At 42.4% G+C, this 19,402-nt stretch overlaps 1 protein-coding gene across 2 annotated transcripts in view; it reads right to left on the bottom strand.

Annotated features, from left to right (window-relative positions):
- The window catches only part of Ube2h (ubiquitin conjugating enzyme E2 H), a 93,150-nt gene that overhangs the window by 20,437 nt on the left and 53,311 nt on the right, over nt 1-19,402 (bottom strand). The window contains exons 4-5 of one of the 2 annotated variants that reach the window (XM_032906813.1): nt 7,106-7,145; nt 5,934-5,986 (exon numbers count right to left, since the gene is read on the bottom strand). The exons of the other annotated variant lie outside the window; for it this stretch is intronic. Of the exons in view, the coding sequence (XP_032762704.1) occupies nt 5,934-5,986; nt 7,106-7,145 (93 nt within the window). The remainder of the gene's footprint in view (nt 1-5,933; nt 5,987-7,105; nt 7,146-19,402) is intronic. 2 annotated transcript variants of the gene reach the window in all.

The raw sequence follows: 19,402 nt of genomic DNA, 5'->3' as shown, positions 1-19,402 counted from the left end.
AAATCAACAACAAAACACCTATAGGCCAATTTCATGGAAACGTTTTCTTTCTTAAGGTTCTCAGATGACTCCAGGTTGTTCAAGTTGCTCCCCTCTCAAAACAAACAAGTAAACAAAAGCCAGCACAGACTTGGAGCTGGGCTCACAGGTCGTTGTGAGCCTCCCACTGGGAAACAAACTGAAGAGCACCAGGCACACTTAACTGGTGAGCTCTGTCTCTCCAGCCTCCACCAATTCTTACATTACATTTGTCTTTGACACTGAAATGCAGATCCCCTTGGCTGCAGTTTAAATTTTCCAGTGCTTTCATCACTGATGTCTGCAAGAGCAGGAAGGGATGAAAGAAAAGACTGTCATGTACAAGCCAGAGCGGATCAATTTTGTCATCTGCTATTTTCTCTCAATGTCGTAAGAGTACAAGTTAACTACTAGATAAATGCAGATAGAGGGCTTCATACTGATGACATCATCTTACAAAAGTAATTAATCCTCTAGAAATATCAAGTAATATAAATTACTTGGTTAAATTATGACCGTACCAATTTAGAAGTTGTGAGCGAACAAGCTACAGGTGTGGTTGGCAAAGAGACCACAGGAGAATGAAAGCAATGCCTACAGAAGGCAGCCTTCTCTGCAGAGGGTGAAGGACTAAATGTACTGCTAGAATGAACATGCTGTGAGCACAGGCCTGGAACGTCAGCTGGAATGACTACTCTAGACACACTGTATCCACTGTACAGCACATGCCCGTGGCAGTGAACAGCAGGAAGCCTCACAGCTAAGTTTCCGTCCTGTCCTCCTCCATGGAATACAGAAGGACAAGTTTCGGCCCCAAGTTAAGCTTGATGTTTTAGTTGGATACTTACGTTAAGCCAACTTTCTTTGATTAGTTATTTAGTCACTTTTTAAATTTACATTTTGTGTGTGTGTGTATTTGTGCCTGCATGTCTGTGGAGGGTATCAGATCCTCTGGAGTTACAAATAGCTGTGGGCTACCATGTGGGAGTGTACTGTGGAAATGTACTTTTAGTTCTCTTTGACCAAAGTGGCTCCCATTTATTGCTTATTAAATGCCTTATAAGAATATAAGAACATACACATTTTTTATGTGTTATGAAACTTTATTCACATGGCTTCTACTCTTAATCTTTTCTGACAATCTCAGACCTTCTGACAAAAATCTAATCATGGTGCAGAAGTTTGTTAACTCCTCAACACTGAAGAGAAATGAACAAACACCACTATATGGAAATCTACCCAGGGGTTAGAGAGACAGCTTAGAAGTTAGAGCATCGGGGGCTGGAGAGATGGCTCAGTGGTTAAGAGCACTGACTGCTCTTCCAGAGGTCCTGAGTTCAATTCCCAGCAACCACATGGAGGCTCATAGCCATCTGTAATGAGATCTGATGCCCTCTTCTGGTGTGTCCAAGATAGTGTCAGTGTCATATCGTTAAATAAATAAATCTTAAAAAAAAAAAAGGAGCATCGACTGCTCTTCCTGAGGACCCAGGTTCTGTTTCCAGCACCCCTGGGGTGACTCACAACTGTCTGTTAATTCCAATTCCAGGAGATTGGCCTCCTCTGACCTCTGCAGGTACCGCACACATGGTGCAGGGACATACATGTAGGCCAAACACTCATACACATAAAACCAATAATTTTAAAGTTTAATTTTTACACAAGTTACCAAAGCACTACTCAAATGATCATCATCCAACAAACACATCAATAAAATGTGTTAAGAGACTACTCAGTCAGGAAGATAATTTGAAATATATGACATGAGTGAGCTTTCTAAGACTATGCAAGCCGAAAAGAGCCAGTCACAAACAGGCACATGGTTGCAAGAATGTTCAGGGCAAACAGAGGTAGACTGGTGGTGCAGGGATGTATGTATATGTGTGGTACTAGCTAACAAGTGTCTTTCTCTTTGGGATGGGGGTGGTGGTGATAGCTTGCACACAACTGACAATCAAAAACCATCACTTTGTGTGAGTCATACGAATTACAATTAATAAATCTGTTGTTAACTTTTGGAGACACAAGCTCCTCGAGAATCAGTAGAAAGGTTTTCTGGCCAGTTGTACAAAAGTTAGTGAGACGGAATCTAACTTACTTGAGTGTAACTGGAACCTGACTGGAATGTTTTGCTATGCACATTTCTAAACAGTGAATACAGTAGGGAAACACAGCATTACATCAAGTAGTTCAGGCAGCTTGCTAGAAATTTTTATTTTTTTTAAATCCACCCAATCAGATTTGCAGTGTATGGTCTGGTTGCCGTCTCTTCTTAAGCCACTGGTCCCCAGAGCTTATGGTAAGCAGTGCTGGACATGGTCAGTACAGTGATGTGGTTCAACAAGCCGTCCTGTAGAGCAGGCACTATTGTAGGAGTGTGTGTGTTTGAGAAGTGACCAAGTCCCTCCTCTATCACTCAGCTACTCACAGCTGCAGACAGTGATGCCATATGGATAGAGGGAATCAAAAACAGAAATATTTGGGAAAAAAGTATAGCATTTTGAAATGCAACAACTGGGCTGGAGAGATGGCTCAGTGGTTAAGAGCACTGACTGCTCTTCCAGAGATCCTGAGTTCAATCCCAGCAACCACATGGTGGCTCACAACCATCTGTGATGAGATCTGATGCCCTCTTCTGGTGTGTCTGAAGACAGCTACAGTGCACTTATATATAATAAATAAATATATAAATAAATAAATAAATAAATCTTTGAAATGCAACAACTGAAATTAATCCAAAGGCCAACATGTAATGACACTAAAGACCACAGCAGTACTTACCGTACTGCACTGTGAGCTGTACAGCAGTCCTAGTTCTCAACGCATGTGCACTCTGCACTGTCTGCAGTCATGCTGTTCCATGCCAGCGAGTGCTCCCCAAGACCCGAGACCCCAGTGTGAAGAGCTGCGATGCTTTTACTGTGCACATTTTCTGCTCTTATATAAAACAAATACTTTCAATATTTTTACAGCCAGTCTTCTACATGGAAGTATCAAGTCAGAAGTCCCAAAATAAAAAAAGGCCCAATGTTTTCTGAAATGTTCCTAAACATAGCTGTCATTTTGTATTATATATTAATCTAGGTGGCCTTTTCAATATTGAATATTATAAATCAACTCTGAAAAACATCCAAAATGCTCTATATTTGATGTATCAAAAATTGTTAATATTTAATTCTTTAATAATACAAACTCATTAATCTTATCAGTATGGAAGTTTGCCTTCATTTTTAATAAATGGTAAAATTATATGCATGCCAAAGAATTGTTTTAAGATAAAATTGTTACCAGTAAATGTTTAATTTGTATATTTCTTATGCTTATCCATGGTCACAAAGTTTTCTTGGTCTAAGGGCTAGAGATAGCTAGTGGTTAAGAGCAGTGGCTGCTCTTGCAGAAAATCCTGGTTTAGTTCAACATCTACATGGCTGATCTGACCCCCTCTTCAGGCCTCCAGAGCTTCCAAGCATGCATATGATACACATTTACATGCAGACACAACACTCATAAACAAAATAGAGAAATCTTTATCAAGTTTTTCTTTTTGGCTAGATATTGATACATGTCTTTAATACCAGAGGCAGGCAGCTCTCTGAGTTCTAGACCATCCTGGTCTACACAGTGAGTTCCAGGACAGCCAGGACTACATAGAGAGAGAGAGAGACCCTACCTCAAAAACAAGTACAGGGGTTGGGGATTTAGCTCAGTGGTAGAGCGCTTGCCTAGCAAGTGCAAGGCCCTGGGTTTGGTCCCCAGCTCCGAAAAAAAGAAAAAAGAAAAGTACAATCTAAAGACAAAACAAAAACAATTAGAAAAACAAACAGAAACCCCCAAACTCTAAGCTGTCCTTGAGCTAAAGGGGGCTGCAGATGGAGAAAATTCATGAAGTCCTGCTCAAAGGGAGTTTACAATCCAGTAGGTCAAGATAAAATGAAAGGTTTAAAACACTTGCAAACAAGATGTTCTATGATGGGTTGGCTAGGAAAGGGACATCTGAGAAAGTAACGCCTGTGATGAAAAAGGGAACCAGCCACGACAGGTCAAGAGACAGAATTCTACTGAGCAAATCCTCCCAGATCGCTATGTTCAATGAGGGGGGAGAAAGGTATGATGGGATACTGCTACTGAGCAACGGTTCTGCGAGCTCACCACTAACCTAGTATAGGACGTCTGGGAAAGGTGGCTCAGGCTCCGGGTGGACAGAGTATTACACACTCACCAGCTTCTTTTCTTATAAACATATTTTGAGATTATAATTGTGTCATTTTCCCCCTTCTTGTTCCTCTCTCCGACTTCCCACCTTCTTGTCTCCTTACAAGTCTTTTACGTTTTTTGAGACAGGGTCTCTCTGACCAGGCTGGCCTAAAACTTCATCGATCATTCTGCGTCTGCCCGATTCTTCTCATTTCTGAACAATCCTGCTTGAGTGATCTTTCCCCTCTTTTCCTTGTGCCTTCAGCAACTGTGATCTATTTAGTTGCTGCAATCCTTTTTAGTGAGAGGCACGTTGACTTTGCTACAAGTTCCACCTAGAGACAAACTGAACACACTTAACAGTCCCTATGGAAGGTACCAATCTAGCACAACAAAAAATTAACAGGCACAGAAACCGGTACCAAGTCAAAATAGGTGTGTGAGAGAATGCTAAGACACACTCAGAGGTTGCTACAGCAGAAACAGTGCAGAAGTTCATGGGGGTAGGCAGGAGCAGAGAGGGGAATGGCTATCAAGATCGTGGATCCAGACTTGTGGCTAGAAGTAAAAACATTTGCTTTGTTTAGTATCACTGGTGTGCTCAACAGACTTTGATTTATTTTCAATTCTCCTAGCAGGTGACAAGCCAGGGACCTCTGTGACATCCACCCCAGCATTCTGAAGAGGTGACTCAGTCACCGGTTGGTTGGTTCAGAACTGAAGAATGGTGGCTAAGCGACCTTGGAACAGCCACTCACTTAGGTACTCACCTCATTTCAGAGCCACCTGGCTAAGAGATTTTCTCTAAAACTACATGATACAAGTTTCAGAATACAGCCATTAAAAGGAGACAACCAACATTCGTGTATGCATTTGTATTTATACGCATATCACTGTAGTTCAGAGTCTTACGAATGACAGTAGCTCTTTTGGCTTTAATCTTCCAGGCAGTCTTTCTAGCAGCTAACAACAAACGCCCTCATACTTCTTGCTGCTTCAAGCTTCCTGAAGACTGAAATTACCATACCTGGCCCACAGAAACTTACGTCTTAAGATTTAAAAAATGTTTAAAGTTGTGTCTGTCTGTGGAAGGTACGTAGTATGTTCACATGAATGCAGGTACCCAGGCCAAAGGCATCAGAACCCTGAGAGCTGAAGTTCCAGGCAACTGCTAAGAGCCCGACATGGGTCCAGGACATGAACTCAGGTCCTATGCAGGATGTCTCAATCTTGTCAGCTCTTTATTAAATCATTTTATATTTGCATTACTAAACTGGAGCTTATTCTTCAGAGGAAACAAAGTGTTTCTTTTTCCATTTTCACAGTTGCCTGTGTACATGTGTTCTTTTTCCTTTCTTCATGGAGGCAGGGTCTCTCAATTAAACCAGAGGCCCCCTGACATGGCTAGTCTCCCTAGCCAGTCTGCACAGGGGAATGCCTTGTCTCTGGCTTGAGAGGCCCCATGCTCACCTGGATTGTCACGAGTTCGGGGACCCAGACTCTAGTCCTCGTGTTTGTGAAGTAAGTGCTTTTAACCACTGAGCAATCTCCCTAACCGCACTGCCCACTCCATTTTCTTCCCCACCAAGCAACCTTCCCACTCAGCCCCTCAAAATTCTTTCCCATTCCCAACACGACATAACTGAAGAAAAGCCAAACAACATTCTTTTGAGGCAATGTCATCTCAGGATCTCCAAATAATATTCCATGGCCAAACTCACCATAGAGAGCTGTCCAAGTTTGATTAATTACATCTAGACACACAGTTCCTGACCTGAAACAGATGAAAAAAAAATGGCACTTTTTAAAAATTAGAAATCTAGTTGCATGTTTCTGGCAGCCAATTTTATCAAAAACATTTCGTAACAGATCCTTTAAGATGAGGCTGGGAGTAAACTGGAGGAGAAGCACAGGGATTTATAAGCTCTTTTGTGTTTCACAAGGAACAAGAGTGACATTCCAAGAAGAAAACACCTGACTCAAGTGCTGAGAATTACCAGCAACTATAGGTAGACCCTGGGACTCCCCAGCACAGAATTTTACTAGAGAGTCAAGTGTATACATGGTCTGAGTCTCCTAAGAAAAACAAACCGAAAGAGTAATTTGGAAAATAACTATTCCATGTTTTTAAAATTATTATAGATGTCAAAGATTAAAGTTGCTTAGGGAAACTTGACAACTAAAGGTAGTCTATAAACTACTGCTCTACAGATTAAATAAAAAGTATTACATTGTACTGAGTTCCTGAATCTACTTAACTGTGGTTACTTAAGAACACTGTTTGTCGTTAGGATGGTGGATACACAGAGGCATTAAAGATTAAGGAACACAATATAGACATGTAACCGACTCATGCAAGGTTCACAAAAATTTTCCATGTAGTTGTGAGACAGCTAAAGCTGGACGAAGAAAAAGTACAGTCCAGATAACCCGCACTGGATGGACAAGACCGGCCGCGATGATATTATTTAAAAACAGTCATCAAGATTCACTAGCTAAAATGAAATTATCGTATTCGGCCCCCAAGAACTAAGAAATACATTAAGGGCTGAAAATAGTAAATCCACATGCTGACAAAGAGGTCTTTTGGGTCTGTACAGCAAGAATTGAGATGCGGAATATTTTGGCTGGATACCAAAGGAAAGGAAAGGCCCAGTCATGGAAATGGTAGTACGTGAGCAGTACAACCAGTAACTGCACTGGAGCCTCGTGGCTTCGATGACCACGTCCCTAGGACTCCATAGTTTAAGTGACCATTCATATAGTCCTGCCTCCCATAAAGATAACCCAAAAGATAACTGAGAGTTCTTTTATATCTGTGAAAGAGAGATGACCTCTAATTAACCAAGAACAGCTGCTGCTAAAATTCAAACATTTTTAAATAGTTACTTACGCTTCATCAATGTTGGGATGGAAAATTTTATTCATGAATCCTGCAAAAAGAGATGTTAATTAGCAGCACAAAGTACGCAGAGAACACTGAGTCTTAACTTGTCAGTACTGGGTACCATTTTAGGACTGAAAGGGAACGACACTCAAACTGTTACTTTCAACCCTAGATCTTTGGCTACTTATAGAATATATAAGATTACATATATATATATATATTCACCACAACTAAAATAGAGTCCTATAATAACAACCAAGCAAGCTTTGGGACCATGCAGCTGCTTATATCAGATAATCTTTTTTCTTTTCTGCTTTTCGTGACAGGATTTTCTCTATGTAGCCTTGGTTGTCCTGGAACTTGCTGTGTAGATTAGGCTAGCCTAGAATTGAAGAGATTCTCCTGCCTCAGGATCCTGAGTGCTGGAAAAAAGAGGTGTGCACCACCATCACCCTGACCAGATAATCTTATACGCAACTGTCTTCTGAATTACGCAGGAACTTGCCAAGAGAATATATAGTGGTAAGTGATTTATAACTAGTGCCATGATGAAAGCTAAGAAAGGGCACTCTAACAGCTATGCTCAACTTACAAGTTCCGCACTTGAACTTCTCAGTGTATTTACCGGCATCATTTGACCACACAGTGGAACATGAACCAGAGCGACTCAAGTTAGGAGAACATTGCCTCTAAACCACAATATTTCACAAGAAGAGTGACCAAAGCAGTTCCTTAGACTCAATTCACTCAAAGGAAGTCAATTTTAATTGAGGCAACCAAGAAATAAGGAAAGGGAATTAAAATATATTCTCTAAGATAGTTCAATCTGTCAGATTTAACTTTTAAAATATATTCCTAGAGAAAGTATAAACTTAAAAATTTTGCTGTTAATATTTCAAAAAGAAATGTATTCATTTGAAGCATGAATGACTCCATCAGTTATAAACGAAGTGATACTATCCTTAGGAGGAGCCTAGAGCTCCTTACTGTGCTGTTTTTTCATGGAGTTCCCTGAGTAGGTCTGTGCAGCCTACCATACACCTCAAACAAGTTCTATGGATGATTCTTACCACCACTGTCCCCATTCTAACCCCCCTCACCCCTTTCCCACAGAGTCCATCTGTCCTTCCAAATATGCTTGTCAGCACCTACTTGGCAGTCACTTAGCCGCATACAAGAATGAGACAGCACTATCCTCCCAGCAGTCACTGTAGCACCAGGCCAAGAGACAAGAGGAAGTGACTGCTGTGTGTACCAGGTATGGACACAGAGCACAAGGGGAACACAGATGTGGCAACTCAAAAGGACAGCCTTAAGTGACTTCTAAAAGCCTTTCAAGCATTACCAAGTTAGGTAACAAGAGACAAGAACACAAATGCACAGGCAGGTTCAGACTTTAGGGACCTCAAAGAGTCCCACTCTTTCATTCTTGTCTTTATAACTTTATTTAAAAAAAATAAAATTTTAGTTTTTTTTTAAAGACTTATTTATGTGTGAGTACACTGTTGCTGTCTTCAGACACCAGAAGAGGGCATTGGATCCCATTACAGATGGGTGTGAGTCACCATGTGGTTGCTGGGATTTGAACTCAGGACCTCTGGAAGAGCAGCCAGTGCTCCAGCCCAAGTTCATGTCTTAAAAGAGGGAAAACCCCTGTGACCCTAGGAAATGGCAGTAACACACACAGCCAGGATAAGCTATGAGAATACGGCAGTTAAAACTGTAACAGCCGGCTTGGCTGCGGCACACCTTAACTTCAGCATTAGGGAGGGAGAAGCAGAATGATCTCTATGAGTTTGGGGCCAGCCTGGTCTACACAGTGAGGAGGTTCCAGACCAGCTAGGGCTACAAAGTCAGACACCCCATCCCCCCAAATCAAGAACTCATAAGACCCCAAGCCCTATGGATGGGGCTAAAGCAACCAGGACTAGGAATCGCACACAGCCAGCATAGAGAACTAGTCTGGAGAGATTTAAGGTTGAATGAGAAAACAAAGCATGGTACTAAAACCCGGTCAAAAGCCCTCAGCTCAGGAGTGGCGTGTCCTAAAGAGAACCTAGCATTGTTTTCCTAAATGCAGATGATGTCCAGCTGCTTCCTCAACATCTGTATATGCCAGCAGGGAGTGATGCTCTCAGTCCCTTCAAGGGAACCTGATCTCCGTGGACAGTAGTTAATGCAAATGTTGAGTAGTGCTTGCAGGCTTAGCCCTAGTGGGACACAGTGAGGCAAAGCGAAGGGCCCCACCCCAAGGTTTAGAAAAATGGAGGAAGAAAGCAGAAAGTGGGAAGGAGTGCTGTGATGTTACTTGCTTCAGGACATGAACACAAAGCAGCTATGGCCACCCACAACAACAGGCAGCGAAACCAGCCAATATTCCAGCAGGCAGCGCTAACTGGACTGTTATTAGGAGAGGCAGAGCGAAAGGGGGAGGGAGGAGAATAAAGAGGCCATAAGGGGGAGGGGGGATGATACTGGAGCTTTCTGGAGAAGAATGAGAGGAAGGACTATGGGATAGCTATGATCAATGTATAAATTTGCCAAAAAAAAAATATTATTTAATCCAGGCAAAAACATGTAACATACTGATTTATTAATAACACAGTATTTAAATAACAAAGTAATAATACTTTTATTCTCTGGGTTTTATGGTAAACTTGTAGTGAACCATATATATCAAAGTAGGAAAGGTAATTCACTAGGCTACAGAGCTGTGCCCACACTGGACATCAAAACAGAAAGTGAACAAGACTGTTCATGATGATTTCATCTGCCAGGGCTAGTGCTACATCCTTGTAATCAGGAGGCAGATCTAGGGTGTCAAGCCAGAGACCAGCCCGGGTGATACAGTCGGATCCTAACTCTAAAAGGAGAGAGTTTATGTAACACTAAATATTCCTTTTTAAAGAAAACAAAGATGGCTGGAGAGATGGCTCAGCAGTTAAGAGCAGATGCTACTATGGCTAAGCTCCTCTCCCCAACATCCACCCGATGGCTCACTATCACCTGTAACTGTGCTGCAGGAGACCCATGGCATCCTGTTCTGGCTTCATGGCAGACAATAGATACATACGCATAAAGAAACCATAACAAACAAACAAACAGACCAAATGGGGACTGGAGAGATGGCTCAGTGGTTAAGAATACTTGTTGCTTTACCAGCCTGGGTTTAGAGGACCTGGGTTCAATTCCTAGCAACTACATAAGATCTAACAAGTATCTGGTAACTCCAGTTCTAGGGAAGATGCCCTCCTCTGGCAGTCAATACATACACAGAGTGAACAAATATACATGTAGGTAAGACTCCTATATATAAAATAAAAATAAATATTTTTAAAAAAGAGAGGAAACACTTGGGTATGTTTGCCCTTTAATAGCAAGCTTGCACATAGACAGGAGGCTGGAAGCAAACACACGCACAGATACAGTGCAGAGTTCTCAGCTGACACCTGTCACAGTGTTGTCAAAATCCTCCCCACCCCACATCCTCATGCCCAGAACTAGGGTTCAACAATGTGACAAGGGTAAGTGTTGGGCGTCTGGGTGATAACTCCAGTATTCTACTTTCCCCTTCCTAGTGCTCCCGGATTTCTATGTTTAATTTTAAAAGTTAAAAACCTTTCAAATAAGTAGAAACAGAATCAAGTTTTTAAAATGGATTATGTGTGTATATACTAGTGCTGAATCTTTTAAAGGAAAATGATCAATAAAACCAAAATTTCCTTTTGTTTATATAAAACAAGAATCCATTACTAAAAAACAAAATAAAAACCAAACCAAAAAACCTCCCTCAGCTTGTGAGGAACATGTTACTCAAGATTAAATTTAAGAATACACTATTGGGGCTGGAGAGATGGCTCAGCGGTTAAGAGCATTGGCTGCTCTTCCAGAGGTTCTGAGTTCAATTCCCAGCAACCACATGGTGGCTCACAACCATCTGTAATGGGGCTGATGCCCTCTCATGTGTCTGAAAACAGTGACAGTGTATCACATAAAATAATCTTTTTTTTTTTTTTTTTTTTACTTTTTTTTTCTTTTCTTTTTTTTCGGAGCTGGGGACCGAACCCAGGGCCTTGCACTTGCTAGGCAAGTGCTCTACCACTGAGCTAAATCCCCAACCCCCAAAATAATCTTTTTTAAGAAGAATATACTATTATCCCAATCATAAAGCCTGGCCTCACTTGTGATCCTCCTGCTCCAGCCTCCCAAGCACTAGGATTGAATCAAGGGCAAGTGTCCCTCAACTCATCTCTACCCCACAGCCTACAAACCTTCCAATGAACAGGAAACAGGACTGAACCATTGTTTTTTTAACTCAAAAGAATGGTTCTGTGTGAATTACAGTAGCTCTGTCCCGCTGATAATCCAAATGTGGTCTTGGTAGTTAACATCCTGCTTTGCTACAATTGCAGTGAGCCCGACAGAGGCCAACACTTCCAATGCTGACTACAGGAAAGACTTTTCTGGAGATTTCTTCACAACACGTTAGATTAGAAAGTAGCTAATGTCATGGAGAAAAAAGATAGGAAGGCTAGAGTAGAGGTTGCAATTTTCAGTTGTGGCCAGAAAAGGCACCTCACCAGATGGGAAGGGGAGCAGCACTTGGCACCCAAGAGAACACCTAAGTTACAGTGGGGTGTGAACCACAGTGGAAGTTTGCATCGTTCATCTTTTGAAGATTAGCAAAGGCGTAGCTGAAATGAAGGGGAAAACCAGATGCAAGGCAGAGAGGACACCAGCTTTCAACACGAGGAAAAGGAAAAACCCTGGAAACGAGTGCCTGAACATCATTTCTTATTTTTAAACAAGTGACTGACCAAATCAAATCAAATCGAAACAACTTAAAAAAAATAGGCTTGTTGAAAGACAGCTCCATTGGCTCCCAGCACCTTCATTATTTGAGAGATGATACAAAGGTGTATCTCAAGCAAATTAAATAAACAGGAATCCTACATGAGAACGAAGATTCAGCTTTCTGATGCCATGGGGCACCTTAAGGGAATAAGAGTGATGTTGGTGAAGAGCTCATAATATATAAAAAACTGTCAGACAATGATTAAAGTATCTCCTCCTCTGGCCTGGCCCCAACAGTCCATTTGAAATCCAAGGTTTCTAGACTGTTTTCAATTAAATTTCAAATTTGGCCTGGCTGAATACAGGAGTATATAATAGGACCAAAACCAAAAGATTTGGAACCCCGAATGCAGTCCCCCAGGATGCTAAGAATTACCAGTATCAGAATTCTGAGATGGAGGCTAGAAACACATGCAAAGAGCAAAGTACTAAATGGGCAATGTTCCAGCCCCCACTCTGTTACCATCTTCAGGCTTTGAGCTAGTCATCTCATCTGTGAAGATAATAAACAGCCAGACTATATCATCTCTAAACTCCCATTTTTACTCTATTTCTAGAGGTCCTTTGGATGCCAAACATCTGGGATTTCTTGGTCTAGAGCTCCAAGAACAGAGGACTTCAAAAGAAACGCCCATTGGTGACATCTTAAAGGAGACTGACTTGGTGAGGCAGTGCTGTCGAGCAGGGTATCTGAGAATGTCATACGTAAGTACCAGTGTGCTGTACCACCAGTGAGTCACAGCACCACTGACTGCTCATCCCAAAACAGGCAGTCTTAGCTGACACCTTCACCTTCAACAAGGACCTCATACTCCTAGTGCAGGCTTTTATCTAGAAGAAAATATATGTATTTTTATACAATTCCATATATTTTAGTCATCTCTCTCCTCCTCCCCACTTGCTCCTCCACAGACTGTACTACTGTGAAGGCTATTAGTAGGTTTTCAAAGGGCAAGGAGACTGTGAATGTCTGTGCCTCAGACATGGTCTATATAGCCTTGACTGGGCTGGAACTTGCCCTGCAATGGTTCTCCTGCTTGCTTCCTAGCTACATAGAGTAGAGGCATATGCCACGATGCATAGCTCAAATTCTTAAAACAAAACCCAAAAGCCAAGCAATAAAAAGGAACCTTATTTCCTTACATTTGCTCTTATACAATCTGTGCACAGAGTTTCTGGCACAGACACTTACATTCTGGACAAGAATGCCAACAATGAAACTTCTGGATGCGGAAGGGAGAAGACTGGGAAAGAACAAACTAGGAATTCAGAGAAGGAACGTTCTCAGGACTGAGCATGTTTGCCCTGGCACCGTCCTCTTCCTTTTGGCAACACTATGACCACACTAATGAATGTGTCTGCAACAAGACAATTTCCCCAATGACTGTTTCCATCCCACCAGAAACAAGTATGAAGATATTTTAAGAGGACATATTTTGAAAACAGCCTTTATGGGAATGTGGTAAGTAAAAGCAGCAAGTCTCAGAAACAGACATGGGGTGGAGGGAGCATGGAGAGACTGAATTCAGGACCCCAGGAAGAGAAGAAGCAATTCTATTCCCTAAAGGTGCCAAATGACCAAGGAAATAAGGGCACCAGGGAAATAAGTATAGCTCTGTCCAAGGGACAGAGAAGAGCCAGGACTCAAGTGGCTGAGGTTGGCCGGGGCTGATGCAATTAACTGTGGTGTACGAATTCCTATGAGAAAATTAAGTAAAACATTGTCATTTTGGTATTTGTTAGGACAAATGCCCAAACAAACCTTCTCAAAAAGTAGATGACTCAAGTCAAGCATCTGTCTGTTTTGTTTTTAAGTTTTTAAAATATATTGAGGGGCTGAGACTACAGCTTGGTGGTAGAGCTCATGCTTATTTGAGTATGAAGCCCTGGGTTCAATTCCTGGGACCCAAAGAAACCTACACACAAACACACATGACTGAATGCTATCTTTCCTTGCAGTAGTATCTCAGAAACACACACACACACACGGTTTTCAAGATAGGGTTTCTCTGCTATGTAGCCCTAGCTATCATGGAACTCACTTCATAGACCAGGCTGGTCTCGAACTTAAGAGATCCAGCTGTCTCTGGCTCCTGAGTGCTGAGATTAAAAGCATGCGTCACCACTCCCTGACTTTGAGGATAGAGTCATAGCTTCTATCTCAATTCCTGACACTCAGGTGACCAGAGTTATCCAGTTAAAGAAGGGTGACAACCACATTTCAGCTGTGTGCACTGACACACCGTCTCAGACCTTTACCTTACCTCAGACAGACAGGCCTGCACCAGAGCAGAAGACCCTTCAGGCGGGACAACCTTACTCAGGAGATGGACCTGGCCTATCTCTTTTCAGGTGAGAAACCAACCAAGAAGGAGCTCAACTCTCAAAACCCTGTGTCCTGGAAAGTTCTGAACTGCTCCTATGTATTTAGGGGATCTGAACTCATCAAGGGGTCCTCTCTTCCGTTTCTCTGATGATATGAATCTGACTAATGGGCTGGATGGATAAGAAACATTCACCTGTACCTAAGGAGCGATGAGGGGTTGTCCTGAAACACCACGATTCTCTATCAAACTAGTCGGCTGCCAAAGCCTTTAGCCCACTCCCTACTATCTTTGGCATCTCCACAATGACCTTAGTGTCCTATCATTCATCAGCCACACTGAGAGATCTGGAAGATTTTCAGAGCAGCAGGAAGACAGTAGAGAATTTCAGGTTTTTAACTTTTCCCCACCTTTTTTGGAGACAGGTCTCATACTCTTCAGTTCTAGATAGCCTAGAACTTGCTATGTAGACCTGGAGAGCACCTCAAACTCAGAAGAGATCTGCTGGCTGATGGCCCTAGGTGCTGGGATTCTGAAGGTGTGCAGTAGCACATCTGGCTCTAGCAATTTTAACAAACTCAGTCAAAAGCTGGTATTTAAGGTCAGATTGCCCAATGCAGTGAACCTTGACAAGTCAATCTGTCTTTCTACTGCTATTCCTAAGTCTAGATTAAACAACTTCAACACACCAGAGAAATGTCAGAAACAGAAAATGAGTTAATAATGAGTGAATACAAGTAACTAGCATACTGTAAGCCCTCAGTGATGTCAGTTTGGGCTGCTAGAAATGGTACTGCAGACTTGGATCCAGAAGCCAGGAGAGTGCAAAGGTTGCAATGTATGCTTCAGTATTAGACTGCACTGTGCACTGGCCCTGGGTTCAAACTCCACCACAACACAACACAACGCAAGGCAAGAAAAGGAACACAATTTCAGTACAAGGAGCTTAAGCAAACTACCTCCCTCTCCTCACCTCTCCTTTCTTTTTTGAGGCAAGGTCTCAGTAAGACCATGCTAGCTTCAAACGTACTCTTGCCCTGCCTCTGAAGGGCTGGGGTTACAGTCTGTCCTATGACACCCAGTTAAATAACTTCATGCTACTGTTCACAACCTAGAAATGAAACTCCCCAGCACACACAAATATCACTCTTAAAAGGTTTTATTATTTAGTGTGTGTGTATGTGTACGATAACTGATGGCCAAGTAGGCCAGAAAGGGGCTTCGGGATGCCCTGATGCTGAGATGCAAGCAGTTGTGAGCTGTCCAATGTGGGTCTGAGGTACCAAACTCCAGTGTTCAGCAAGAACAAGCTCTTAACTGCCAAACTATCTCTCCATGCTCCACAACAACTGCTTTGAGGAGCTGTCAAGGGCGAGGGGGTATTCTGACGTTATTATCTTTCATATATTCTCCTCATAGTGAAAATAGAATGTACAATACTCCAATGGTTATTGTGCAGCACTGTAATAGAATTTGGTATGGTCAAAACAAAACAGTACAACAAAACAGTCAGAAAGCCCCACCAGAATGGAAGCAAACACTGCAGATTTGGCAACCAGTATGGTGATTCATCACGGCCTCATGAGGCAACCGAATGAAACCATCTCTCAAGTGCCTGTCAACAACAGGGTTTAATAAAACCCCAAATATAAATAAATCTTAAGTGGTATGACCATGTTTATCAAAGGGAAGTAAAACATAACTGTTTGTAAGGTTTGTTTGTTTGTTTATGAGGCAGGGTTTCTGTGTGTAGCCTTGGCTGTGTGACAAGTTGTAGACCAGTCTGGGCGGGAACTCACAAAGACCCACCTGCTTCTGCCTCCCAAGTGCTGGGATTAAAGGTGTGTGCCGCCAAGCCCGGTTTGGCATAATTCTTTTTCTTTTCTTTAAATTTGATTCAAAGAAAAAAGAAACTGGTGGGAGCTGGCTCAATGTTAAAAAGCCTTGGCTGTTCTTCCACAAGACCCAAATCTGCCTCCTTACATTCACACCGGGAAACTCCCACCTGCGTGTAACTCCAGTTCCACGGCACCGAATACCCTCTTTTCTGGCCCCTGTAAGCACCAGCACAGGTGGCATTCATTCATACGGACACAGAAATAAGAGAGTGGCCTCCAGAGACTCATTGTGTCTCTATTAGGAGGTGTGGCCTTGTTGGGAGGAGGTGTGCCACTGTGGAGGCTGGCTTTGAAGTCTTATTTGAAGTCATATATGTTCAGGCTACACCCAGTGTGGCACGCAGCCGCCTGTGGATCAAAATATAAAACTCTCAGCTCCTTCTTTACCACTGTGTCTGCCTGCACCCCATCATGCTTCCCACTGCAATACTGGACTAAATCTCTGAAACTGAAATCAGCCCTATTTAAATGTTTTCCTTTATGAGAATTGCTATGATCATGGTATGATGTCTCTGCACAGCAATAGAAACCCTAAGACACCAAGATTATGTTTGCATTCTAACATCAAATCTTAAGAAATGATCAAATGGGGTTGGGGATTTAGCTTAGTGGTAGAGCGCTTGAGGACCTGGGTTCGGTCCCCAGCTCCGAAAAATAGAAAAAGAAAAAAAAATGATAAATACCAAAAAGATGTCAGAATAACCAGCACAAATGTGAAAATCTCCTATCTTAAAGGTAGAAACCTAAGCAGCAAAACGGAATTTTTGTATAGCCAACAAGAATATGCAATATGCAATAATGAACTGTCCAGAAGCCATACATTAAATGAAGACCCAGTGCCAAGAGAAGACTACTTTCCCAGTGGTCACAGAGGCTTCTCCCCAGGCTTTCAAAACAATACAAGCAATTACCACTATTCTTGTTTGCCTGCACAACTAGATGGGAAAACTCAATAACCATGCCAAGTCTTTAGGACATGTTTTTAAAAACCATCAAGCTAGAAGCTTCCCACCTGCTGTAGCTAGCCCTCACAGGGTCCAAAGGTACTATGTTGCTATGCAGGCTACTAGTGGAGAACTGTCATCAACAGTTGTCACTCAGGTGTGGACTCTGCAACAATAATGACTCATAGGCCAAGATGAGCCTACTGGAGCAATAGTGGCAAATTTGTTAAAGGAATAACTAACTCCTTTCTGATTGAATTCCATGTCTGCTCCATAGGAGGGAATTCATGGCAGACACTGGAAACCCAGCCAAAGGCTTTTGGCTGAGCAAATCATAGGCCATAGTCAAGAAGCTACTGCTCCTGCTTTGCTGGGTGGTCAGGATATGCCTGTCAAATTGCCTTCTAAATAACTATGTTATGCATATAGATTAGTGCTGCTGTTAGACTTATTCCAAGAAGATTCTTTCGGCAATGGTCAAAGGGACTCCTAACATGGGATATTTATATCACTCCTCCAAAGCTCAAGAAACAAAGGAAAAGGAGCAGAAAGGCCGAGCAAAGGGTGAGTGCGATGGGGCAACACATGGCATGGCTATTGCACTCTTGAACTTACTGCATAAGATCACTACAAGACTGGCTAATCAACAGGGCCTTGTCATAGCACTACTCATCTCTGAAGACTCACACCAAGTTAATGGTCAGTGTGGGACAGAGACACATTCTTCAGTGATATTAGCTACAGTAAGGTATCCAAGCTCCTGCAAACAACCCTAATGAAATTCACTGGGGAGCTTGCCCCCCCCCCATATGAAAATAAAGGCCAGTTCGCTGGGAGTGGGAAGGGAGGAAGGGAATTAGCAGGTGGGGTTGGGGATAATAAACATCTGGCACTGTTCAAGGAGAACTTAAACTGCCATTATTAAGTCAGCTTCGGAAGGAGATGGCTACGTCCTCTATTCAGTACCACATAAAGGGAAGGCCAATCCTTAAAGGAGAGAGAGGAGAGAAGGTAATGTGCTGTTTGTTTTCATTCTAGTGACCAACAAGATGAACTCATAGGACATGGGTCCCTGACAGCCAGTTCATGACGATAGGACCGGTTTAATTAAGTGGCTTTTCTCTGTGGTGACTTGGTGTCCATTCTCTCTGCCTCATTCCTTTCACGATCATCATAAAGACCATATTCCTAACCTCCCAGCCTTTTATGTTCCTCCTCGATTACTGTTCCCTCCATCTCGTGCCACTTTATATGCCCAGGACACACCAAGAACTTTTGTGTTTGCAAATAGCTCAGCCTCTGCAGTCACAAATCCAGACACTTCCTTTCCCACCAGTCTCTTAAAATTCCTCTTCCTACCTGCAGCATGTATTCAACTTCAGACTGAAGACCTGACACTAACATTGCTCTGTAGCCTTCCTCTGAAAATCCCACTCCCTTCCCACAGTGTCTATCTGCCCAGCTGGGTGGTCTCTGTATCTCTTGATGGAGCTGTTTCAGCTCTGGTCTATGCCTGACACACCCTTGTATTTCAGTTACCTCTGGACTACTGTACGGGATATAATGCAGATGCTGTCATTAGTTGCCCTATTGTAATTCAGGGAATGCTGTACACGTCCCAAATTCATGATTACCTTTTAGATTGTTTCTGGTACATAAGTGAGGTTTAATCAGTGGATACAGAATCCTTGGATTTAGAGGGTAAATTGTACTTGGACATTAGGGTGACACTAAGAAGAAATACAACCATTCTAATATTCTTCAAAGCAACAGACTGAGTATTTGCTGGGCATGAGGGCTGTTAGCAAAACAGCCTTTGTAGAGTTTATCTATTTGCTAATTTTTATTTATTTATTTTTCTTTTTTTTTTTTTTTGGTTCTTTTTTTCGGAGCTGGGGACCGAACCCAGGGCCTTGCGCTTCCTAGGCAAGCGCTCTACCACTGAGCTAAATCCCCAACCCCTATTTATTTATTTTTTAAAAGATTTTATTTACTTTATGTATGTGAGCACACTGTAGCTGTCTCCAGGCACCACCAGAAGAGGGCATCAGATCTCATTACAGATGGTTGGGAGCCACCATGTGGTTGCCGGGAATAGAACTCAGGACCTCTGGAAGAGCTGTCAGTGCTCTTAACTGCAGAGCCATCTCTCCAGCCCCTGAGTTTTATGTTTAAAAAATGTAGCAACTTGTCACAATGTGCTCAACAACTCTGTGTGGATCCTCTGCCACTTAAAAATCTTCTTCTCTGCAGCAGCTCCCTATTCTCCGGTGGCTTTTCCTT

Source organism: Rattus rattus, chromosome 6 (genome assembly GCF_011064425.1).
Source record: "Rattus rattus isolate New Zealand chromosome 6, Rrattus_CSIRO_v1, whole genome shotgun sequence".
Taxonomy (NCBI): domain Eukaryota; kingdom Metazoa; phylum Chordata; class Mammalia; order Rodentia; family Muridae; genus Rattus; species Rattus rattus.
Note: the sequence above shows the minus strand (reverse complement) of the source record. Positions and strands in the feature narration are given on the sequence as shown.